The 25,571-nt window shown below is 40.2% G+C and overlaps 1 protein-coding gene across 3 annotated transcripts in view; it reads right to left on the bottom strand.

The window, feature by feature from the left end:
* Positions 1-249: 249 nt before the first annotated feature.
* TMIGD1 (transmembrane and immunoglobulin domain containing 1) overlaps positions 250-25,571 on the bottom strand; it is a 67,122-nt gene continuing 41,800 nt past the window's right edge. Inside the window, exons 1-7 of one of the 3 annotated variants that reach the window (XM_006059518.4) lie at positions 16,329-16,529; positions 13,950-14,050; positions 12,528-12,806; positions 7,363-7,638; positions 2,199-2,302; positions 1,215-1,255; positions 250-366 (exon numbers count right to left, since the gene is read on the bottom strand). In XM_006059518.4, coding sequence (XP_006059580.2) covers positions 363-366; positions 1,215-1,255; positions 2,199-2,302; positions 7,363-7,638; positions 12,528-12,806; positions 13,950-14,050; positions 16,329-16,375 — 852 coding nt within the window. In that variant the 5' untranslated portion in view covers positions 16,376-16,529 and the 3' untranslated portion in view covers positions 250-362. Of the gene's footprint in view, positions 367-1,214; positions 1,256-2,198; positions 2,303-7,362; positions 7,639-12,527; positions 12,807-13,949; positions 14,051-14,687; positions 14,970-16,328; positions 16,530-25,571 lie in introns of those variants that run through there. The other 2 variants (XM_044939470.2, XM_044939471.1) reach the window with 2 other exon arrangements.

Genomic DNA, 25,571 nt, shown 5'->3' with positions numbered 1-25,571 from the left:
AGCGTACTGATTCATGAAACCCAAATGTCTATTAATTTCCTACCTAGAAAAATACACAATAAATGTAAATGGCTGCCAACCTTTTCAGGACAAATTTCAATTAATTAACATATCCTTCAAAGAGAAGACTTTAAAAAAATCTTACTTTTCAATCTTAACAGCTTTCTTCCTGAAAGTGTTCCGCACGTATATCAAATTAGTCATAACAACTACTGCTAAGTGATTACTGAAACACTTCTTCAAAACCTCTGACAATTAGACAGGAGTGAATTTAATAATATCAATAAATACAGATGGGACTGCATAAATCAAGGAGGTCCTGATGCAAAACTCTTGCTGTAATAGATGGCATCTCAGTTTCCTCATCTGAAATGAATCAAGAAATTAATCATAAGGATGATCATAGCATTAAAGAAAAAAAATAAAAACAAAATCATACTTCTGATGAATAGAATGCTAGATTTCTAATTTATATTTGCTCAAAACTTTGATATAGTTCCTTGTATTTTGGCATCTAGTATTACTGCTAAAATTCTAGAAACTTTATTATCTTAGTGATTTTTTAAAAATTTGAAAATTCATACTCTTGGAAAGAATGCCTCCATTCTTTCTACCCACCGCTTAACTCAGGTATGCTGGAGCTAACAGACTAAAGGAAGCTCCAAAAAGAAGGCAGTATTTTGGATGAGGAATGTGGCTTCTGACCTGCTTGTGAAGGAGAAGGCAGAAGTGGCTTCCCCCAGGCTAAACTCTCTAGGACGCTTACACTGCATGGCAATAAAAGGCAGTTGGACATGCATAGCCTGAAACTGCTTAAAGAGAGAGTAGGCTTGAGACCAAAAGTGGGGAGGCTCAGGAGGAAGGGGATATACGTATACAGATAGCTGATTCACTTTATTGTACAGCAGAAACTAATACAACATTGTAAAGCAATTATAGTCCAATAATAAAATTAAAAAAGCAAAACGAAAAACAAACAAACAGAAAGATCAAAGGTGTTCTCCATTCTAAGCAACCTTCCAACCTCGCCTCACCCGTCTTCCTCTCGAGTGAAGGCAGATTCTCCTCCACCCTCCATTCTCCCCCGGACCGCTTCACCTTCTAGCACCTCCTGTCTCTGGAGGAGTTTGCCCGCGATGGGTTTTATGGTGCACATTACTGACTGCTATCCATCTGCTTATGGAAAATCATTGACCCCCGCCCGGAGTACTTACAGAGCTGTTCTGCACTGAGGGCCTTGATCCTTTCTGCAGAGCTGAAAGCAAACACAATGAGGGACAATGAATTTGCTGCTGTGCTAAGGCTGATGGATAAACATTTTGAATGCCTCGAGGTGGCTCAAGGGACAGGAAACCCAAATGTCTGTTAATCTTCTATCTAGAAAAATACACACCAATGCAGAGGTGGCTGTTTTCCCAGCCACCTCTGCACAGGTCTAGGTCTTATTTCTTTGGCCACATTTATGATTTTTATTTAACCTAAGAAAATGTAATCCCACACTGGCCTTTTAGAGACTTCTGCCACCTTTGCCTTCCTTTGGGACTGGATTGACTGGTAGAGTCAAAGGCATAGCTTTAACCTACGCACTCTGCATCACGTACTCTGCATCACTCTAACCAACAAGGTTAACCATTCAGCAATTCAAACTCCAGTGCACTGCAGCCAGGGCCTGGGCTGTGCCCAAGAGGTGAGCAGCAAGTGCCATCTTTTTCACACAGATCTCTGAATCCAGAGCTGATATGCCTCTATATCTATTTCTTGTACCAAAGGCACCATAACAACAATCAAGAGAAATTTAAAATGGCGAAAAATAAGTCCCTACTTCTAACATTGCAACTATTTTCATTCAGGTCTGGTCCACATGCACTTCTATCCTTTGTAAAGTTGTACTCATAATATAGGTACAGCTTTTATTCCCTTGAGCCACTTCCAATTGAGATCTCATGGAGGAGAGACCAGATTGTTCCAGTATGGTTCCTGACTCTGTAGTCATTTATATCACCAGTTCTCTGCCTTTATTTAGATGACTTTATGGGAAGATTACCCTGGAGAAGAGCATGGCAACCCACTCCAATATTCTTGCCTGGAGAATCCCATAGACATAAGAGCCTGATGGGCTACAGTTCATGGGGTTGCAAAGAGCTGGACATGAGTGAAGCAACTTAGCACGCATGCACGTAGCTTAAATAGTCAGATACCTTCATTATTCTTTTTCTTCTGGCAATCACTCCAAAGACCAAGGTCAGAAAGACCACAACACATGCAGCAATAATGGGTTCTATTGGTACAGTTGAGCCTTTATCTGTTGGAAATGCAAAGACAGGAAATAAGAAAGTAACATTTATATGCTTCTAATTTATGTACTCCAAGTATGTCCCAGCCATGGTGCTTTGCACTTAACATTTTGCATCTTCTTAATTAAATTTCCAAACAATTCCCAAATGTATTATCATCTTTTTTTTACAGGTGAGGAACCAGGGGCTTTGAGAGGTTAGAACGCTTGTCCAAGGTCACAGAATTAGTAACCAGCAGAGACAGGTTTTGAATCCATTTCTTTTTGGAAGGATATAATTTATTATCTATATTATTCATATTATTAATATGAGTACCTCCCCCAAAGTCAGATCTTTTTGTGCATGATCCATAACTTTAGCCATGCAGAAAGCAGAAGTAGGCTGAAATCAACCCTTTTTCCTGTCTTTTGCAAAACCCGAATGATATTGTGAGGATTCTTTAAGGGAGAAAGAGAGAGAGGAGGTTTTAAGAGCAAGAAGAGGAAAGCTAAGGAAACTGTTGGACTATGGAGAGAGAAGTCTGTGGGTTCCTGGAGCAGCAAGACCCTGGTAGCTGTGCTGTGATGGTGCCCCAAGCAGGACACAAGATGTACAGGGTAGCTGCACGGTGCCCCTAGGGAAGAAGAACTCTTGAGCATCAGCCTTCCCAACCTTGGCAAAGAATTTCATCTCTCTCTCTAGGGCTTCCTGGGTGGCGCAGTAGTAAAGAATCCATCTGCCAATGCAGGAGATGCAAGAGATGTAGGTTCAATCCCTGGGTCAGGAAGGTCCCCTGGAGTAGGAAATGGCCACTCACTCCAGTATTTTTGCCTGGAGAATCCCATGGACAGAGGAGCCTGACGGGCTAACAGTCCATGGGGTCGCAAAGAGTCAGACACGACTGAGTAGGCATGCACTCACACACATTACATGATATGGAAGAACAGAGAGTCTACTTTTAACTAGAACTAGGGCACCAGCTGCCTACAAGTGAAAGCCCACTCCCTATTTTGTTTTCTGAACATCTGGTAAACTCAGAGCTCTTCTGTATTATAGTACAGTGCCTGTGCTTGTACACTTTCCAAGAGCTGATGAAATATTTGAGACCTGAAAAAGAAAAGTATTGGCTCCTAAGTATGAAAATAAAGTGGCAAAATTAATCAGAACTAATAAACATTTGTGTGCTATGTGTGTGGTGTATGTGCTCAGTTGCTCAGTCGCTCAGTCATGTTCTACTCTTTGTGATTCCACGGACTCTAACCCACCAGTCTCCTCTGTCCATGGGATTTTCCAGGCAAGAATACATCCAGGGATTGAACCCACATCTCTTGCACCTCCTGCACTAGCAGGTCGATTCTTTACCACTGCACCACCTGGGAAGCCTTTAATAAATGTTTAAGCACTTATAAAATGTAACTTTGCTTCAACTATAACCCAACTGTTAAATAATAATAATGTTTAAACCACAAGAGCCAAATTAATAACTTATTTATAATAAAATTCAAAATGTATGTAAGTTTCAAATGCCCTTTCAAATTTTTAGAGCAAAAAAGTATAGGTATTACTTCATTTTAATGTAGTTGGTATGACATGAGATGAAACTTACAAACACAAGAATGCTTCAAGTCAGCAAAGCTATTTAAATGACTCTGTCTAAGCTCCTGGATTCTGATGCCCACTGTAGGAGGGAGAAGGGCTCCAATCATGGCTATGATAAAATTTTTGGAATTTATAGGAAATAAAGAGTGTGCTATCTACTGTATAATTGAGTTTGTGCAGTGGGTGCCATCAACAGATTTTTGGTAAATGACGACTGTGTGTGAGGTGCTGTTCTTAGCCCTGCAAAAAATAGAACAAGCATGGAAGGATCTGGTCTCTGAGGATCTCATATTCTAGTAGGAGAGACAGACATTAAAGAAACAAAAACTACAGATTGAGATAGTATTTGTAAAGGACAAAGAGTCAAGAGATAGTACAATACATGAGGGATAAAAGAAAGAGACAAGGGGAAGAAGAGATTTTAGATTCATTTCAAAGTCCAAGCCCTATATGCCTCAAGGTTATGAAATGGGGTTTATCCCTTCATAATTGTATGACACACTATTAATTTTTTAATAGTATTTTTAAAATGTCTTTGCCCAGTTTATTTACTGATTGATTTAATTTTATTTTTTGGCCACATGGATCCACATGGCCATGGGATCGCAATTCCCCAACCAGGTATCCAACCCATGCCCCCTTCAGAGGAAGCATGGAGTCTTAACCATTGGACAACCAGGGAAGTCCTACTATTTACCTTTTAATCGTTTTCTTCTCTATTATGTGTCTAGTTCTGGTTCCGGATAATTTTAGAGAGTAGATTAAGCATCTTTTACCCTTGCTCCCTTTTGGTTGTTGCTAATAATTATCCTTATGAAGGTATGGGTAGCATTAACCCTCTGGAGAAGCTCTGTTCAGCTGGACTCCTTGAAAGCCCTGACTCTGTAACAGCCATCCCTGGGATACACCAAAAGACCTCTTATGGGGGATACCTTGTACTTGTAGTGAGTGCCAATGAAAGATGTCAAAATGAAGGGGAGGCAAAGCGGGACAATTGGGGAAAAAACTCAGAAATCAGCCACTGATCGGAATGTTTTTACCAAGCTGAATAACATGAAGCCACACATAACAGCTTTTACTCCATACGCAAACCTGAAACAAACTGCCTGACCCACTGGCTCACTCTGGATTCCAAGTTTCTGTTGAAAGTGAGTCTGGCAAATGTAACTGCATCTCTTCCCTTCACTCTCTTATTTATAACCAGATCTGGTATTCTCCCCCTCCCCGACCCCGCGCATATTCATTATGGTAAAATAATCTCAACATGTGGCTAAAGTCCTGTGCTCAAGAAAAGATCCGTGATGTCATTTCCCACTTTGCACGGCCTCATTTAGAAACTACCCCCACTGAGCCATGAAGCTAGAAGAGCTCATGGCAAACCTGGCGTTTTGCCTGGGCACCATCAGCAGAGCGCTTCTGCTCCTTGGGCACCCGACAGCCGGGGAAGTCATAAAGCAGCAAGAAATCAGAAAAGCCAGTTGGTTTGGAAGTGCTCCACCCAAAACAGGATACTGCCCACCTGAAAGCTAATTTGCCAAGCTGGCCTCCTGCTTGCTGCACAAGCTGCCTTTTTAATGTGACATGGAACAATTATGATTCCTTTTTAATCAAGAGTTTGTGGGTTTGGTTTTTAAAGGAAATAGCCCCTGGGAATACTGTCACTGTTCCACAGAACAAATTACTGAATGTACCAGTAATCACAGTGATGGGCATTCAATTGGCAGCCCTTCCTCCTCACCATCCATTCTATTGGTAACCCAGTAAGAATCCCTATGGTTACATGACCAACAGGGGTTCATTTGACTTCCTGAGGCCTGGCAAGAAAGACAGTGAGGGGGCACAGGGAGGCAGGTGACAAAGAGAATCACGTTCTATCAAGATACAGGAGCCTCAGCTTGTTTGACTGCTTCTAGCATCCTGGCCCCAAACCAGGAAATGTGTGCATGAGCATTTTATCCACCTGCCCCACCAGGTGTCTTGCCTTTCTCCTTCTGTATGAAGGAGAACTATGAGGACTGCAAGACACTTGGCACTTTATTTGTTCCTTGTTATCGCAGAGGTCATAAACCTGGGTAGAGAAAGCATGAAGCCAAGAGAAAGAACCTGTTTCCCACCATTCTTCCCCTCTCCCTCTTCTGATTGGTCTATAGGGAACATTTCAGAGTTAGGAGTGATTTTACAGATCCATTTTCTTACCTAGTTAGTATCTTTTTTTCTCTATGTGTTTATGACTTCTCTCCTGTTTTTCATTAAGTTGTTAACTCAAAAATTCAATTCCTACAAAGCTTGTTGCCCAGGAAAATTCACGGAAATACTCCTCCAGAAAGCCAAGCAGATCTATCTTCTACTACTTGATTCTAGAAAAGAGCCTTTGCTCAAAAAGCAGTATTCTATCTGGAATGGGAATAATTCCGCTAAAAGAAAGGACGAGAATTCCTGGGGTGGAGATCATTCTCCAAAGAAAATTCTAGCTACTAATCATAATGGCCATCATTATTTGTTGTCACACAAAAAAATATTTACCGAGTATCTGAGTTTTGTACTGTGCTGTGAAAGTGTTAGTCTCTCAGTTGTGTCCAACTCTCTGCGACCTCATGGACTGTACCAGGCTCCTCTGTCCATGGAGTTCTCCAGGCAAGAATACTGGAGTGGGTAGCCATTCCCTTCTCCAGGGGATCTTTCCGGCCCAGGGATTGAACCTGGATCTCCTGCACTGCAGGCAGGTTCTTTACTATCCGAGCCACGAGGGAAGCCCTTTGTACTCTGATAGATATTACTTAAAAGAGTGTTACCTTTGTGGATGGACCTAGAGAGTATTATGCTCTCTGTCCATTTGACAGATAAATACTGTATGCTACCTCTTATATGTGGAATAAAAATAAATGAATGTATAAAACAAAACAGAAACAGACTCACAGATAGAGAAAACAGACTAGTGGATACCAGTGAGGAGAGGGAAGAATGGAGAAGCAGGATAGAGGTAGAGGATTGTGAGATACAAACTCTGTGTAAACAGGAAGGTATATTGTTCAACAGGGGCTCCCCAGGTGGCACAGTGGTAAAGAATCCTCCTGCCAGTGCAGGAGATGCCAGAGACTCCCTGGGTGGGGAAGATCCCCTGCAGGAGGAAATGGCAACCCACTTCAGTATTCTTGCCAGGGAAATCCTGTGGACAGAGGAGCCTGGTGTACCACAGTCCATGGGGTCGCGTAAGAGTCAAACAGGACTAAGCACACACACACATATTGTACAACACAGGAAAATATAGCCATTGTTCTGTGGCAATATTCGTGAAATAATATATATTTAATTATATGTATAATATCATATATAAAGAATATATAATAAATAAAGAATAATAATATTCTGTGTAATAATGTGAAAGGGAGTATCATTTATAAAAATACTAAATCACCATGCATTACACCTGAAACTAACATAGTATTGTAAATCAACTATATTTCAGTAAAGAAATAAACAAGAGAGTTACCTTTGACAATAAGGTGAAAGTCCTTGGTCTTTGTTTCTATCAATGAATTGGCAATACAGCTGTAAGTCCCATTGTCGGATTTCTTGACTTTGGTGATCGACAATTGAAAATACTCGCTTGTCTGTTGGATTCGGTGATGGTTCTCTAAGTTCAAGATGCCATTGTTTTTATACCACATCATTTGAGGCTGGGGGTTGGATTTAACATTGCAAACCAACTTCACATCACTGCCTTCCTCAGCTGTTTGGAAGTCATTTCCACTTAGGAGAGGAGGAACTGCAAGATTGAAACAGTTAGGTTTAATTAGCAGATAAGCATTATTGTCAGCAGTCAAGATCTTCCTTCTGTCTATCTCATTCATTTTACAAACATTTATTGAGCACCTACCGTATGCCAAGCACTGGGCTAGGAACCAGGAATACAATGGTAAATAACATACATCCATCCTCTTTTTCTGTTTTGGCCGTACCACATAGGATGTGGGATCTTAGTTCCCTGACCAGGGATCAAACCTGCATCTGCTGTATTGGTAGCATGGAGTCTTTACTACTGGACAGCCAGGGAAGTTGCATACATCCATTTTCAAATTTAAAAGAGCTTTTAATGTGGTGGGGAAGATAAACAATGAAACAAATGCATATAAACATGAATCTCTGTCAAGGAGATGATCTGTAACACATGGAAGCATATAAGCCTTGAGACTTTGCTGAGAACTAATATTAAAAACCAATCTGTGCTATTTGGGGATAAAATAGTGTAATATTAAGAAAGCAGGTGCTGCAGTGAGCCCCAATTCTACCTGCATTACTTACTGTGACCTAGGGAAAGCTACTTAACTGTAAAGTAACTGCTTAGTTTTCTCATCTAAAAAGTGGGATAACACCTTACTAGATGCTGTGAAGATGAAAGGACAGAAGCCTGTGAAGAACTTACCGCAATGCTAGTTACTATTATTATTCTGGTGCTGGAAGAGGTGGGGCGGTTTGAGGGCTCCTCACACCCTCTATTTTTTCCTTGTATGTGATCACACTTGCCCTAACCACAGATTTACCAATGCATATTTGCATTTCCACGATGATCTTCCAGAAATAATGTTCTTCTCTCAGAAGGCACTCCAGTTGTGGCAACTCTGGCATCCATGAAAGGTGAGCGTGACCTTGAGCCCCTCTCATCCCTCTGTGTGAACGACTTCTTTTTTTTTGTAAGTCTTTATTGAATCAGTTACAATATTGCTTCTGTTTTATGCTTTGGTTTTTTGGCCACAAGGCATGTAGGATCTTAGCTCCCCAACCAGGGAGTTCCCTGTAAGCAACGTCTTATTCCCTTCATGATAAGGACATCTGTAGACCCATATGTCAAACACATTTTTATTCACCAAATAATTCCAACCCTTACTCCCACCAGTGTTTTTCAACATCTAGAGGGAGAAATGGCCAAGCTGAGCCTCCCCTCTTGCATGCCCCTTGCAATTTTTTGGCCAAGGTACAGAAGAGTAATAAAATGCATAAAAAGTAGTTGGATTGCTGGGTCATATGGTAGCTCTATTTTCAGTTTTTTAAGGAAACTCCATATGTTCTCCACAGTGACTGTATCAATTTACATTCCCATCAACTGTGCAAGAGGGTTCCCTTTTCTCCACATCCTCTCTAGCGTTCATTGAAGATATTTTGATGATGGCCGTTCTGACCTATGTAAGGTGGTACCCCATTGTAGTTTTGACTTGCTTTTCTCTAATAATCAGTGATGTTGGGCATCTTTTTTTTCATGTGCCTCTTGGCCACTTGTATATCTTCTTCAGAGAGATGTCTATTTAGGTCTTTCCCCTGTTTTTTGATTGGTTTGTTTGTTTTGTTGATATTGAGCTCCATGAGCTGTTTGTATATTTTGGAGACTAATCCTTTGTCAGTTGCTTCATTTGTAACTATTTACTCCCATTCTGAGTGTTATCTTTTTTTTCTCATTTCTGGGTTCCTTTGCTGTTCAAAAGCTTTTCAGGGCAGGAATAGAGACGAAGATGTGGAGAAGGGGTATGTGGACAAAGGATGGGAGGAGGAGGGTGGGATGAGCTGGGAGATTAGGATTGACGTATATACACTACCATGTGTAAAATAGGTAACTAGTGGGAACCTGCCGTGTAGCACTGGGAGCTCAACTCTGTGGTCTGTGATGACCTGGGGGGTGGGATAGAGAATGGGGTGGGAGGGAGACCCAAGAGGGAGGGGATATAAGTATACATATAGAGAATTCACTTCACTGTACAGCAGAAACTAACATAACACTGTAAAGCAATTATACTCCAATAAAAAATGCACGAAAAGTGGGCAGTAGGAAAGAGAGAGAGGCAGAGAATGTGGGGAAAAAGGAGCTTGTATAATCTGCACGCTGAATAATTAGACCCTAAGTAGGCTGTGTTATTAATAACTCTCTCAGAAGAATGACATTTTGTTGCTCTTTGGAATGTGCTTGAATTCTGTATCCATGTCCAACAAGGATGTTATATGGTATTCAGATATGTAGGAAGCTGTGAATAGAGAACATGATGGCCAGCTATACCAGTTCCACTTATGGACAGGTCCTATTAGTTGTTCCTTTTTATTTAACTATTTTAAATGAATTTTAAAGCACATCAGCGCTACATCATGTTCCCTTTTAAAATTATTAGTACATTTCAGATAAAGTTAAGGTCCTCCTTGACTCCATCCTGGTCACTTCCTGACTCCCCAGAGATACCCAGTGCTGAGTTTCAATGTAAATGCTTGCAGATCTTTTTTAAAAAAATATTGTTTTAAAAATACATATGATATACCCATAGGAAATGTATTGGTTTAGAAGGGTGAGAGGGATTTACACAAAAAACTTCATTCTCTCAATAACTTGCATACATTGAGAGATATTCATGTTGAACCACAGAGTTCTAGCCCATTGCTTTTAGAGTGTTATAGTATAATATCTGACTCTGTACTCTTTTTATTTTGATGGGCATCAGGTTATTCTCATTTTTAAAATGCTAAACAATGCCTCAGTAATCATCCTTGTCTATGTCTTTTTGTGCATATGTGCATGTATTTCTCCAGGGTTAACTAACATCTCAAAGCAGATCTGCTGGGTGTTAGGGCAGGTGCACTTTAAATTTTGATGGATATTGCAAAAGAGGTGGTTTCAATTTATACTTTCAGCAATAACATATAAAAGAAGCTTCTGAACATCCTCCACCAAATAGTGTATTATGAAGCTTCCATTTAGTTCTCAGCTGCCGTTTAGAACAATAATCCATAATACTTCCTCAAGATTGTACATGATATTCTTGCCACTTTATGACCTCATTTTGATTTATTGATTGATGAATTTATGTCAGCTATTGTCACTATGAATCACTGACCAATTTTTTTATATATGTGCAACAATGATATTTAAGAGGTTATTATAAAGATAATATTAAATACAGAATCAGGTTGGAAAACTGAAAATCATTTCTTTAAGCCACTGGATCATATTATCAGCATTTCTACTGTGTCTCTATTAAGAAGGTACAATGGGAAGAGCACTGGATTAGGAGACTGGGGGTTTTGTGTTCTGTTCTCAGCCCCAGACGTGATCATTAGGACTCTCATTCTAGGCCTCAGTTTCCTCATCTGTCATTTTATAAGGATTTCAAAACCTCCAAGGTAACCCTGATAGTCTTGGATTCTAACAAAGTTGCCAAGGGATAGCTTATTAAAAATCACGTTTTATTGGGACTTCCCTGGTAGTCCGATTGTTAAGACTGCGCTCCCAATACAGGGGGAACAGGTTTGATCCCTGGCCAGGAAACTAAGATCCTACATGGTGAAAAAAAAATCAGAGTTTATTTCCTATATTCATAGAAAATAAAAGCTCCTTTGCCCAGGAACATGTAAGTGATTCATTCTGAAAGTTTCAGGATACCAGCCGATTCCAGACCTGAATTCCTTGTCATTTTCTCCACCCTTTTACCTCAGGAGCAATGGCATCAATTTTTCACAGAAAAGTTTGCTGAGCTCATGGGATCAAGTAGCTTTGACTTTTTATTACCAGGTTCCAAGTCCAGAGCTTTTCCTACCAGACCATGCCATATTATTACCCTTACTCACATCACCCCTCACCACACCAGCCATGCCTGCCTCACATAGATCCAGTTTTCCACCCAAACCACCTAAATGCTCATCTCCATGAACGTATTCAAAGGACCCAACCTTAGATAGTTCCACCAATGGGTTACCAATACCTGTAACCCAACCATCAGCGAGTTTCACCTTTGAGAGTTTAAAGTGATGCTAAAAGATCCCCAACGGGTATTTTTCTAAGTAGAACACAAACACTAGAAACCACAAAGGAAAAGATTGGTAATTTTAAATATGTAAACATTTAAAATTTCAATATAGCAAAAAAAGTATTTTAAAATGCCCAAAATAAACAGAAGAAATACTTGTAATTCAAAACAAAAATGGCTCATTTCCTTAATGTATTGGATTGGCCAAAATGTTTTGCCAACATCTTACCAAAAAATCCAAACGATACTTTTGGCCAATCCGGTACAAAGCCCTAAACAAATCAATAAGAAAAAGGCAAATAACCAAATAGAAACATGGGTAGAGTACATTAACAGGCATTTCATAGGAAAGAGACATGAAAAGCTAATGCTTTCGTGAAAAGGTGAACACCCTCATTTTTAATTTAGAATATGAAAGTAAAATTTCAAATCAGGCTGCAGATTCTTAGATTTTGAGGATGCTCAGGCTCGTGACAGTATGGGGAATAGGTATTCTTCCGCGTTGTTTTGGGGTCATACATAGGGCAGTTCGGCAATATCAAGCAAATGTTAAAATACGCATGCTCTTAGAGTCTTCCCTGGTGGTCGAGCAGTTGAGAATCCACCTCCCGATGTAGGGGACTCGGGTTTGATTCCTGATTAGGGAACTAAGATCTCACATGCCATGGGGAAACTAAGCGCATGCGCCTGCAGCTACTGAGCCCAAACTCTAAAATGCATGCACTGCAGCTAGAGAGAGCCCATGCACTGCAACGAAGACCCAGTGCAGCCAATATATTTATACACACACACATCCTCTTTAGGCAGAAGTTTCATCTACTACTTAGCGTAGTACAGACCACACAGACTGATTAGCCGTCTCTTTCCCCTCACTCACAAGTGACGTTCAGCACCACTGAGATGGACACCGACTGATTCCTCTGCAGCTTGCAGGTAAAGGTGATGCCGTGGTCATCTTCACTGATGCCCGAGACACACACAGAGCTGGAGTTGATTTTGTTTCCAGACTTCAAATCCACTCTCCCATCTTCACGGTACCAGAGAAGTTCTTCATCTCGGATGTGGTTTTGAACAGCACATTTCAGAGATTCTTGGAGGCCAGGCTCAGTGTCCAGAATATAGTTTTCAGTTTTACCATTCACACTTAAAACAGAACCTGGGAGTGCAGGAAGAGACTATTAAGATAGAGTGAACAATCTAAATGGCTATCATTAGAGAACTGGCTAAATAAATTCTGTTACATCGGTACAATGAAATGCTCTGCAACAATTAAAAACAGCCATATTGATCTATGTGATTTTACAAGGAAAAAAATTGATAATGAACTATAATTTAAAAAAATAAAAGGTTGAAATGATGGTTACCAAATGTTGCTGCACATGGGAATCATCTACCTAGCTCCCAGCCCTAGACATTCTGATTAATTAATATTAGTGTAACCTGGGCATTGGGAGGGGGGCGGTTTAAAAAGTCTCCAGGTGATTCTAATATGCAGTGTAGTTTGAGAACCACTGGGTTAGAAAACAATATGTATGGAATTGTCCCATTTATACATACACACACACTCTCTCTCTCTTTCTTTCATATATATAAAACCTGGAAGAATACACATCAAAACATTGAGTAGTTATCTCTTAATGATGGGATTTTATTTTTCTTTATTCTTTTCTATATTTCCTAACTTATGTTACAATAACTGCTTATTACTTTTTAAATCAGGAAGGAAAAGATTTCTTTCAGGATGGGGTGGGGAACAAATGCAGAAAAGATTTTCATGTAAGTGGTATGCTCAAATAAACAGCAGAGATTTATTTTAAATAAGATTAGTGAAAGAAGGTGAAAGTCACTCAATCGTGTCCTACTCTTTGCGACCCCATGGAGTATACAGTCCATGGGTTTCTCCAGACCAGAATGCTGGAGTGGGTAGCTGTTCCCTTCTCCAGGGGATCTTCCCAACCCAGGGATCGAATCCAGGTCTCCCGCCTTGCAGGCGGATTCTTACCAGCTGAGCCACCCGGGAAGCCCAAATATAATTAGTAATGAAATACACTAAAATGTGGGAAAATTCTGGCTTGTGGCTCTGAAGAGAAGAAAATATTTCACCCAGTCTTCTACTGTTAGAACCATGAAAACAGTTTTCCATTTAATTTTTCACTATTTTATCTGACTTCTCTACTCTGAACCATACCATCTGTGTAATCCTTCCAATTTGGATTTTCTCTTTTCCCAATTCCCTTGATCATTTTATAATCTGAAATTTTCTTTATTTAAGTAGAGGCCCCAAAGAATATTAACTTACTTGTCATCACATGTGGCAGAAATAGAATCATTAAGAGAAGAAATCTGCTTCTTTGTATTAGGCCGCTGGTCTGTGCCATCTTTAATGAATTTTCGTCTGATCTGCCAGGGGAAAAAGGGAGCAGTTGGTTCTGCACTTTGGTCTACACTGAGCTTATGAACCTTCCTCTTGTCTATTATATATTTAAAATAAAAAGTCCCAGATGAGTCATTCCAGTTATAACGGTACTATTTCTAGTTTTTAATTAAACAATCCTGTTCTGACTACTAAGTTCAAAGTACTTCTAGTATTCAGGGTTTTTTTTTTTTTTTTTAAGACAGCAAAAAAAGGAAACCACAAGGAAATAGGCTATGGGATAGAGGGCAGCTACAGAGCAAGCCCTGGGGAAGGAAAAACTAGTCTTCCCTAGATAGACTGTCTTTTTAAAAAAAAAATTATTTATTTTTTATTGAAGGATAATTGCTTTACAGAATTTTGTTGGTTTCTGTCAAACCTCAACATGAATCAGCCATAGGTATACATATATCCCCTCCCTTTTGAGTTCCCCTCCCATCTGCCTCCTCACCCCACCCCTTTAGATTGATACAGAGCCCTGTTTGAGTTTCCTGAGCCATACAGCAAATTCCCATTGACTATCTATTTTACATATGGTAACGTAAGTTTCCATGTTACTCTTTCCGTACATCTCACCCTCTCCTGTTAGAATGTCATTTTAACACAAAGAGAAATGAAATTTACTTTCTTCTCAGATAGGCCCTACTGCACAAAGTCATTCTGATCTTGAAAGGCTTTCTTGACTTGTTCTTGGTAAAGTTGCTCTGTGCTAATAGAGGGCTTTTGAGACTTTTCAGATCCCGTAGATTCAAACGGTTTGTGCCTTAGGAAAGACTAAATTCTGACACAGCTTCTAGTCTTAAACCACATTCATCGGTTTTCCTGCTTCCTTCCACTCCATCTTCCCACCCCTCCCTCTTGACCCAATATAAGCTAAAAATAATAAGTAACGAAGTTCTCTTTTCTCCCTTCTGTGTTTTTGCTGCTGTCATCCCTCGCCTAAAGATACTCCCTGCTTCCATCTGGGAGAAACACGTATTTATCACTTCCTTTCAAGAGGACCACTAAAAATACAGTAGCAACACACATGGAATGTTTTCTAAGCAACAGACATTGTACTAAACACTTTACATACATTTATTTCAGTATTTCAATCTCAGTTAAGCCCCTGACAACCTTTTTGAGGTCATTTCTAAAGGTCTGGAGAGATCATATAACTTGACATTTGGTAAAATTATATCGTCTGTAAATATTAGGGTCAGGATTCTAACCCAGGACTCCTAAGGCAATGTTCTTAACCAATCTGCTGCCAATGTGAATATTTTCTTCCTTTAAGGCAGAGGAGAGGGTGGGACAAATTGAGAGAGTAGCACTGAAACATACACATCGCCATATGTAAAATAGATAGCTCGTGGGAAGTTGTTGTATAACACAGGGAGCTCAACCCAATGCTCTGTGACAAGCCACAGGGGTGGGATGGATGAGGAGTGGGAGGGAGGTTCAAAGGTGAGGGGACATGTGTATACTGATGGCTGATTCATGTTGTTGTATGGCAGAAACCAACACAACATTTTAAAGCAATTAGCCTCAAATTAAAAAAAAAATTTTTTTTTTAATCAAAGGAATTGCTGTTGGGTCTTCCCTGGCTGTCCAGTGGTTAAGACCCTGTGCTTCCAATGTGGTGGGGGTCGGGGGGGGCCCTACAGGTTAAATTCCTGGTTGGGGACCTATGATCCCACATGCTGTGTGGCCAAAAAACAAAAATAGAAAGAGGCCACTGTTAATCCTTTCTGGTCCCTAGCCCCTCCATGGGCCTTAGCAGCTTGGAGTTTTGTTCTCCTTACACAAATATTAACCTTCAAGAGCTGGAACGCACCTATGACACTTGGGGACTGGGTCTGCTCCTCCCCATCCCAGGCCTGTCCTGACAGGAGCAAGTTTCATTCCTGCCAGGTTCAAGCTGGCAAGCTTGCATCAATCTTTCAGTAAGATGATATTGGAACGAATATTGATTCTTTTGTCATTTAAAAAATTTTCCAGTAAGATTTCTATCACGGCACTCTTAACAGTGATGATCTCAGAATCTGGTAATTAATAGAGTTTTCTCAAGCACTACCCACTATAGGTACTTAATAAAAACTGAGAGTGTGGGCTTCTGGGAAGACCTCACCCTACCCTTTTAAGGAAGAAGACGGCTGTCTCCCTCTCCCTCCTGCCCCATTAAGACAGCAACTTTTCAAAATGAATTTCCCCCACTTGACTTGTTTTTAATTTTAATTTTCATGACACTCTACTTTCTATACAAGGCAAAGTCTTACCACTTACCTGCTGAGCTCTGAAAAACTGACTTCCGTGGCCAGTCGTTCCTCCATCTGGGAACCCTGACCTCTTTTCCTGTTGCCATGTTTATAATACTTGAATTCGAACACTTTATGACAGTAGGGTCCAGTAAGTCAGATACATTGGGTTCAAAGTCTGTTTCTCTTTGTGGGTTCTCAGAGAAGACAGTAATTGGGAAAGGCATCTTTTTGAGATCTAAGTTCTTCTGTGTACTTACATTACTGGGTGGGGCCAGATATTACTAACAGGGATGTAATTGTTCCAAGAAAGCCTGACCTTGTGCAAAAATGTGTAGCACATCTCATTGATGCTGTCATGCTCAGAGTTAGGTGGCTGCACTTGATAATCGACAACTTCAGAATTGTAATGGAGCAAGTCCAAAGGGAGGTTTCATTTTCATGGTAGCTAAAACATTTGAAGATTCCACACAACTTAAATAATGCTGGAAAAACATTACTTACCATTGGCAACGCAATTACAAGCCATACTGAGGCAGCTATGGCCAGGAAAGACTTTCTTATCCCTCTGAGGCTCTAAACTGACTGGGAATCCTTGCTTTGCACTTTCAAGAATTAGCTGTTTGAAGATAACATTTCTTAATTGGTTAAGAATATGTATGTTTCTATAATAACTGGATAAATATTCAGTTATTTCCATTGACAGATGATCATAATGATTGATTAGGAAAAACAGCTTTCCTGAAGGCTATTTGAACATCTCTGATGTGGTAGTATTATAGTCAAATTTCTTGAAGTTTTATTTTTAAAAGTTTATTATAAAAATATTAAATGAAGTGAAGTGAAGTCGTTCAGTTGTGTCTGACTCTTTGCGACCCCATGGACTGTAGCTTACAAGGCTCCTCTGTCCATGGAATTTTCCAGGCAAGAGTACTGGAGTGGGTTGCCTTTTCCTTCTCCAGGGGATCTTCCCGACCCAGGGATTGAACCCGGGTCTCCCGCATTGCAGGCAGACACTTTACCATCTGAGCTACCAGGGAAGCCTAGTATAAAAATATTAAGTGAATAAAAATCAAATTTTTGCTGTATAAAAAAAATCATCCTAAAATATCCACCTCTGTCTCTGGAGAGACTCATAGCAGTATTATCTCTTTTTGCTTACATTGAGGGCAGTTTAAGATGGTTTAGTTTTAGTGGAATCTTAGATATTGTTGCTTTATTGTCCTTATTGAGTAGAGTTAATAATATTTTTCCAAAAGCGTTTGAGCTGGAAACCAGCAAGGCTGAATGGACATATATGCTGGTGATGGAGAACCCAGAGCAAGGATCACGAACTCAGTCTGCAGGTCATTTAAAAGCATGAACAGGGCCACACATAAAATAACAATTTAAATTTAATTTTATTCTGTGCAAGCTAGTTCATTGTTGACTGGAAGACAAAAGGTGTTTAAGTATTTAGATAAATAGTAATTACAACATTTATGTCTAAAAGACTCCAGGTTTTTTATGAGATAATCTGTTTATCTCATTTAACTATTGAAATCTCCCCTCCCCAAAACAAGGAAAGATTTTGCAGAGAAACAGGTAAAGCAGCTTGCTCAATTTCGATTAGCAAAGGCATTTTTATGTAATATATCTTTTATGCTAGTCATACTAGCTGGCTGCAGGCATAGAGAAAAACAATAAAAGACGAAATGCTGCATATGCTAAAATTAAAAAGAAATGTATTCATCTGAGAAACAGCTTTAAATCTAGAAATACATCTTCATGACTAACTTATACATAGGCTATAATTATTTGGTAATTAATACTCCCAAATTAATCCGTTTCCTAAAGAACCTCTAGTGGTTCTTATGTTCCAGTTGGCATGGAAAGCTAGATCTTAGGAGGATTTCCCTCTAAACTCAGAGAATGTTCATCCATGCAAGTTTCCAAGGGCTAAAAGATAAAATCTGATCAGGTCTGAAAGCCATCAGGTCCAGCCAATCAGAAATCAAGCTGTGGGGCAGCAAATCAGGATTTAAATAAGTTACAGTTAGAACCACCAGAACTGGCATGACACTCCTTTGAGTTCTTAGTGCTCAGAGAGAGTATGGAAATTGCCTCCACAGTAGGAATAAGAAGGGCTGGTGAAGACTTTTGCCTCCTGTTAGAATATTGACTATTATCTTCATCAGTGGTTTATTGGCTTAATTTTCCTTCAGATGGTAACTTTCAAATGCTTGGTCTTAATTAGCATGGGTAAATGAGAAATGCAGGTGATTCACACTTTTCAGTTTTCTTCTTCTCTAGAGATTTCCATTCCCTTCCCTTAAGAACCTGAAATGGCTGAGGGCTACATTGATTAAAATAAATTACATTGGTATTTTACCCCAGTAAAAAATGTAGATGGAATTCACTCATGCCTGGTCCATTGAAACAATAAAACCCACAGATATCATAAAGGAGAAAATCAGTGTATGGTATTTAGTATGTTAAAAATTATAAAACTGTAATTTAAAAATGTTGTGTTAGATAAGGTATGATGTTCAACTGAGAAAGTTAAAAAAAAGAGAGGCACTTTGTATATTTAATAAAATATGTGTGAGGGAAAGCTCGTAAAGGACAGAAGAATAAAATGGGAAATATATAGATTGGTTTTTTTTTTGGTCATTTTCGTTAATTCCCCTTTATGTCAGACCTAACCCCCCAAACTTCAGATTTACCTCTAACAAAGAGGTAATCAGCACCAAATACTGCTTTTAGAATCTGCAAATAGTTTTTATCTTTATTAACTATCACACATTATATAATTGCTTTCCTTTTTCATATTAACCAATATTTTATTCTAAACATGTTATCTCTGATTTATAACAATCTCTGAGATTAAGAAATCCGAACTAAAAGAATACAAAGGAATGGTTTCAGTTATTTGGCCCAAATATATTGTGTAATAGTATCTGAATTTAGAAAACTAAATAGCTACATTGCACTGTGACACTTAAATAACACTTTCTGTAAGTTATCTAGCAACCTTAAGGCTTTCTCATTTCATTTCTGTTTGATTCACATATGGAAACTAATCAGGGTGATAATAAAGTCAAGAATTCATTTCAGAAAGTTTAAAACAAAAATGATTTTAAAATTTAATATAGTTGTACTTTTTCTTCTGTTAGGACCTACATAAATCATAATTAAAATTAAACATCTAATTTTATTGTCATGTATTATAAAATTTGCATATAAATTTGCATATAAAATTTGCATATAAAATTGCAAGCAATTATGCATTTTTATAATTTATTATATAATTAATGAAATTCATGTTTATGTGTTTATAATAAAATTCACATATTTATGAAAAAAATATGTATGTTTCTGATCTCACTTAAATGCAGAATCTAAAATATGATGCAGATGAACTTATCTACAAAACAGAAAGAAACTCACAGAGAACAAGCTTGTGGTTGCCAAGGGTGGGGGGGAGGCTGGATTGGGGGTTTGGGATTAGCAGATGCAAACTATTATGTATAAGGAACAAGGTCCCACTGTATAGTACAGGGAGCTATATTCAAAATCCTGTGATAAACCATAATGGAAAAGAGTATGAAAAAGAATGTACTTTTTAATCTGTAACTGAATCACTTTTCTGTATAGCAGAAATTAATACAACATTGTAAATCAACTACACTTCGATAAAACAAAGTTTTAAAAAATACACATATTTAGGGGGCTTCCTTGATGGCTCAATGGTAAAGAATCCACCTGCCAATGCAGGAGGCATGGGTTCAATCCCTGCTCTGGGAGGATCCCACATGCTCCAGAGCAGCTAAGCCCATTCGCCACAACTACTGAAGCCCCATGCCCTAGAACCTTTGCTCCGCAACAAAAGAAGCCACTGCAAAGAGAAGCCTGAACACTGCAACTAAAGAGTAGCCTCCACTTGCCACAACTAGAGAAAATCCAGTGCAGCAATGAAGACCCAGCATGGCCAAAAAATTAAAAAAAAAACAAAAAACAAAACTCGTTTATGGTGTTGTTCCAACATGAATTTTATCTGGCAAGTACTATTGTTCCCATTCATGCAAGAATAGAATAAAAAACTATTTATGGTTACCTGTACATTTTTAAAACATTGGCTAAGAACATCCGAGAACTGCTGCTTGCTAGCTGTGTGACTTTATAAAGTTATTTTACTTCTATAGGCCTTAGGTTCTTTGTCAATATGATGTGATTAATAATAGTGTCCTCCCTACAGGGTCATTTGAGGATTACATGAGACAAAGCATTCGAAGCAGCTCCACAATAAGCTCTTATTAAGCAGTAGCTACTATTATTATTAACATAGTCTGGGCAAGGTGTAGTAAACACAGCCACACTGTAGCATTGTTTCAGTAAGAATCACAACTAAGAGCATTTCCTGTTGGCTGGGTTGCAAGCACTGTCTAAGCAGGTTTTATATATTTATTTATTTGGCCGTGCCAGGTCTTAGCTGCAGCATGCGAGATCTTTAGTTGTGGCGTGTTGGATCTAGTTCCCTGACCAGGGAGAGAACCTGGGCCTCCTGCATTGGGAGCGTTGAGTCTTTAGTCACTGGACCACCAGAGAAGTCTTGAAGCAGGTGTTAAGTTTGTTTCTGTACGGATCTAAGGGCACTGGGTTTTACTATTATCATTTAGAACTTAACAGAGAATTGATGTCTTGGTTCTGGGTCCCTCCAAAGCAGACCTGAAGATAAAACTTTGTATGCAATTAGTTTGCTTAACGGTGATCTTAGGAAGCACAGAATGGAAGTGAGATGAGAAAGGAAAGAAAACAAATAAAGGATGTGTTAATGAACAGGTAACTGTGGTCAACTGTTGCTATGGACTCTATGACAAGCTCTAGGGAACACACCTCAGAATCCTCTCAGAGTACATCATGAGGAACGCTGGGCTGGAAGAAGCACAAGCTGGAATCAAGACTGCCGGGAGAAATATCAATAACCTCAGATATGCAGATGACACCACCTTTATGGCAGAAAGTGAAGAGGAACTAGAAAGCCTCTTGATGAAAGTGAAAGAGGAGAGTGAAAAAGTTGGCTTAAAGCTCAACATTCAGAAAACTAAGATCATGGCATCCAGTCCCATCACTTCATGGGAAATAGATGGGGAAACAGTACAAACAGTGTCAGACTTTGTTTTTTAGGACTCCAAAATCACTGCAGATGGTGATTGCAGCCATGAAATTAAAGACGCTTACTCCCTGGAAGGAAAGTTATGACCAACCTAGATAGCATATTAAAAAGTAGAGACATTACTTTGCCAACAAAGGTCTGTCTAGTCAAGGCTACGGTTTTTCCAGTGGTCATGTATGGATGTAAGAGTTGGACTATGAAGAAAGCTGAGCACCGAAGAATTGATGCTTTTGAACTGTGGTGCTGGAGAAGACTCATGTGAGTCCCTTGGACTGCAAGGAGATCCAACCAGTCCATCTTAAAGGAGATCAGTCCTGGGTGTTCATTGGAAGGACTGACGTTGAAGCTGAAACTCCAATACCTTGGCCACCTCATGCGAAGAGTTGAGTCATTGGAAAAGACCCTGATGCTGGGAGGGATTGGGGGCAGGAGGAGAAGGGGACGACAGAGGATGAGATGGCTGGATGGCATCACTGACTCGATGGACGTGAGTTTTGGTGAACTCTGGGAGTTGGTGATGGACAGGGAGACCTGGCGTGCTGCAATTCATGGGTTGCAAAGAGTCAGACACGACTGAGTGACTGAACTGAGCTGAACTGAAGGAGAGGAAGCTTGAGTATTTATCCACCAACTTCACTCCATCATTGGTTAAGGGGCATTCTTGGTGTTGGCTCTCCAGCACTTCCAACCCACTCTGTAAAGGTACAGTGCACTCTCCTGGCCTGGTTGTGAATGTCCAGGCAGACAGAAAGTCACTGGCCATATGGGAACTGTTTGCAGGTGACCTCTAGGCAGGCCAAAGGGATGTGAGAAAAGTAATAACATTAACTTCTAGAACTGGGTATTAGATGACGTTGGGAAATAATGGTTAATTTACTCTTGGATGTGATAATGCTATGGTGGTTATATAGGAGACTGTCCTCATTCTTAAGAGATGTCTGCTGAAATATTTATGAGTCAAGTGTCATGATGATTGCAGCTAATTTTCAAATGATTCAGCAAAAATAAATAAAGACACACACACACAACAAATACAGCAAAATATTAACATTTATTGAATCTAGAGTCCAGGTTGGGGTATATAGATCTTCATTGTACTATTCTTTCTTTCAACTCTTCTGTATGTTTAACATTTTATTTTTTCTCAATATTTATTTGTGTGTGTGTCAGGTCTTAGTTGTGGCTCGTGGGCTTAGTTGCCCTGTGGCATGTGGGATCTTAGTTCCCCAACCAGGGATTGAACCCACATCCCCTGCAGTGGAAGGCAGATTCTTAACCACTGGACCACCCGGGAAGTCCCTCACAGTTTCATAACTGAAATGTTGAGGGAAAGTATTTTGCAGACTTTACTGAGTGCCCACTATATGCTGAGTACTCTAAGCCTTGGGGATGCCTGTCCCATCCAAACCAAGATGGGTTTCTTTGTTATGATGTAGTAAGACTTGGCTTTTCAAGTCACTCAACTGCCACTGTGGAGAACTGTTTTAATAACTACAAATCAATGATGTCTATAAAATGAATGGTACCCCCTTAACTGCACAGCATTAGATGGGTACCCTGGATGATACAAAGAAGCTCCTGATCTTCTAGGCTCTTCCATTCTAGAGGGGAAAGGTAACTATGGTCAGGAACCAGTTAGGGTGCTTTTTCAGATTAAAAAATGGTATCATGGCGCCCCTTCTGGAGAGTCAAAGAAGTGATATAATTTGCCTAGGACCATGTACATTGTCCCTGGAACATTCCTCTTTCGTTTCTAGGACTGACAAGCAAGAAGAAATCATTCAGCCCTTAGAAGTTAAGCTTAATAGTTAACCATTAAGCCTAAGCAGTTCAGCTGGTTGGACTATTAACAGAGTCCAATATTCCATGTCCTCTGCAAGTAGCTCAGGCCCAGAGGGAGAAAAGACAGGCAACCTCGAATGTGGAAATTTCCAGGAGTAGAAACAATTCACTCCACATCAGACTTCCGTACTCTGGGCAGAGGAGGGTGTCCAAGATCGGGCAGCCATGGGGGTCTAAGCTAAGTGAGCGCTGAAAAGCACCTGGGGAATCTCCGGCCACCTTTCCTTCGTCAGGAATCTCATCTTTAACAAGCTCCAGGGTGACTGACACCGCGGTTCGGGGGTCTCATTTTGAGAACCATGGCCTTTGAGACTAAGCTTCGATGAGGGTGATGAAGGTGGGAGCGCCTTAGCTCAGGATAAGTGCCTAGTACAGTGCTTAGTGGAGAAGGCAATGGCACCCCATTCCAGTACTTTTGCCTGGAAAATCCCATGGACAGAGGAGCCTGAAAGGCTGCAGTCCATGGGGTTGATAAGAGTCAGGCACGACAGAGCGACTTCACTTTCACTTTTCACTTTCATGCATTGGAGAAAGAAATTGCAACCCACTCCAGTGTTCTTGCCTGGAGAATCCCAGGGACGGGGGAGCCTGGTGGGCTGCCGTCTGTGGGGTCGCACAGAGTCGGACACGACTGAAGCGACTTAGCAGCAGCAGCAGCAGCAACAGTGCTTAGTGCTTGGTGGGTACTCAAGAAACAGTAGTGCGAATTCCCTGGTGGTCCTGTGGCTAAGACTCCATGCTCCCAGTGCAAGGGATGTGGGTTCAATCCCTGGTTGGGGAACTAAGATTCTACATGCCATACAGCGTGGCCAAAAAGTGAAAAAAAAAAAAAGTAGTGGGAGGGACATATGCGTACCTATGGCTAATTCGTGTTGATGCATGGCAGAAACTATCGCAATATTGTAAGTCATTATCCTCCAATTAAAAATTTAAAAAAAATTTTTTTAAAGGAAAAAAAGAAACAGTAGTTAAAGAAGGAAAGAGGGAAGGAAGAAAAGATGGGAGGAAGGAGCAAGGAAGGAGGGGAGGAGAAGGGGGAAAACGGGCAGGGTGCTCACTTGGAGATGAATTGAGTGCTCTGGCCTGGAAGAGAATGTGTACACAGGGTTGCCCTGGGGGAAATTGACCCACAGAGTCTGTGCCGGGGCACAGACCTCACAGTACTTCCTGCCATGTGGGGATGGAGAACAGGGAGGAAAACAACCAGGAGGGAAGACAAGGTGCAGCGCAGCTGGGTGCTGACCATCCCATCCCCAAAGGCCTTCGAGCTGCATCCGCATCTGCTGTCACCAAGCTTGATGCAACAGAGGCAGCAACTCAGCAAATGGCAGGAGGGTCACAGGTCAGCAGGGTCAGGCCAGGTCACTGGGATACCACTGAGGGCTTTAATGTAACAGAAAAACAAGAAATCTAGTCGTCACAGCCTTGCAATGATAAAGTGGTTCTTTGAGCCACTCAGGGACCCAGCGTGGTGCTTTTTCATCCAGAATTCGACACAGTATTTACCAAACTGCTTAAAACGGGTCATGGAACTTCAGAATTTCCAGCTTCTAAACAGCGATTAGTGATCCTCTAACTTCTCATCCTCTATTACATTCCTTCACCACCGAGAATCTTAGACCTTAAATTAAGACCTGAAAGGCTGCCTGTCTAGGGTTGCCACATTTAGCAAATAAAGATCCAAGACAGCTACTGCATTTGAATTTCAGGTAAGTAACAAATAATTTTTTAGTATAAGTATGTCCTGTGCAACTGCCATCTGTTAATTTATGACAAAGCCAATGTTTGGAATATGCTTACACTAAAAAAAAATCATGTGTATCTGAAATTCAGATTTAATTAGGTATTCTGTCTTTAATTGGGCAACTCGATTTCTGGCTAATCCTCCTGTTTTTTAATAGGTGAGGAAGTGAAGTTCAGAGACATAAAGCGACTTGTCCAAAGTGACACAGGGTTAGAATCCACTCGGGATTCCTCGCTGCCACAAGGTTCCTTTTCCCAGTGTCTTGCTTCAGAGTTTCTTTACACTGCTTCTTTGCTTTTTTGTTTTGTCTGGGGTGTTTTTTGGCTATGTTGCGTGGCTTGTGAGATCTTAATTTCCTGACCAGGGATGGAACCCCAGACTCAAACCCTAAAATTTGCCTGAATTTTAGGCAAAAACATGTGTGTGTGTGTGTGTGTGTGTGCACGTGCGCAAGTGCATGTGGGTATTTTTCTGGGGAGATAGTCTCTGCTTTTATTTATTTATTTACCAAAATATCAACTTTATTACTG

The sequence above is a fragment of the Bubalus bubalis genome, chromosome 3 (assembly GCF_019923935.1).
Source record: "Bubalus bubalis isolate 160015118507 breed Murrah chromosome 3, NDDB_SH_1, whole genome shotgun sequence".
Classification (NCBI taxonomy): domain Eukaryota; kingdom Metazoa; phylum Chordata; class Mammalia; order Artiodactyla; family Bovidae; genus Bubalus; species Bubalus bubalis.
The sequence above is the reverse complement of the archived record's forward strand: the minus strand, read 5'-3'. Positions and strand labels throughout refer to the sequence as shown.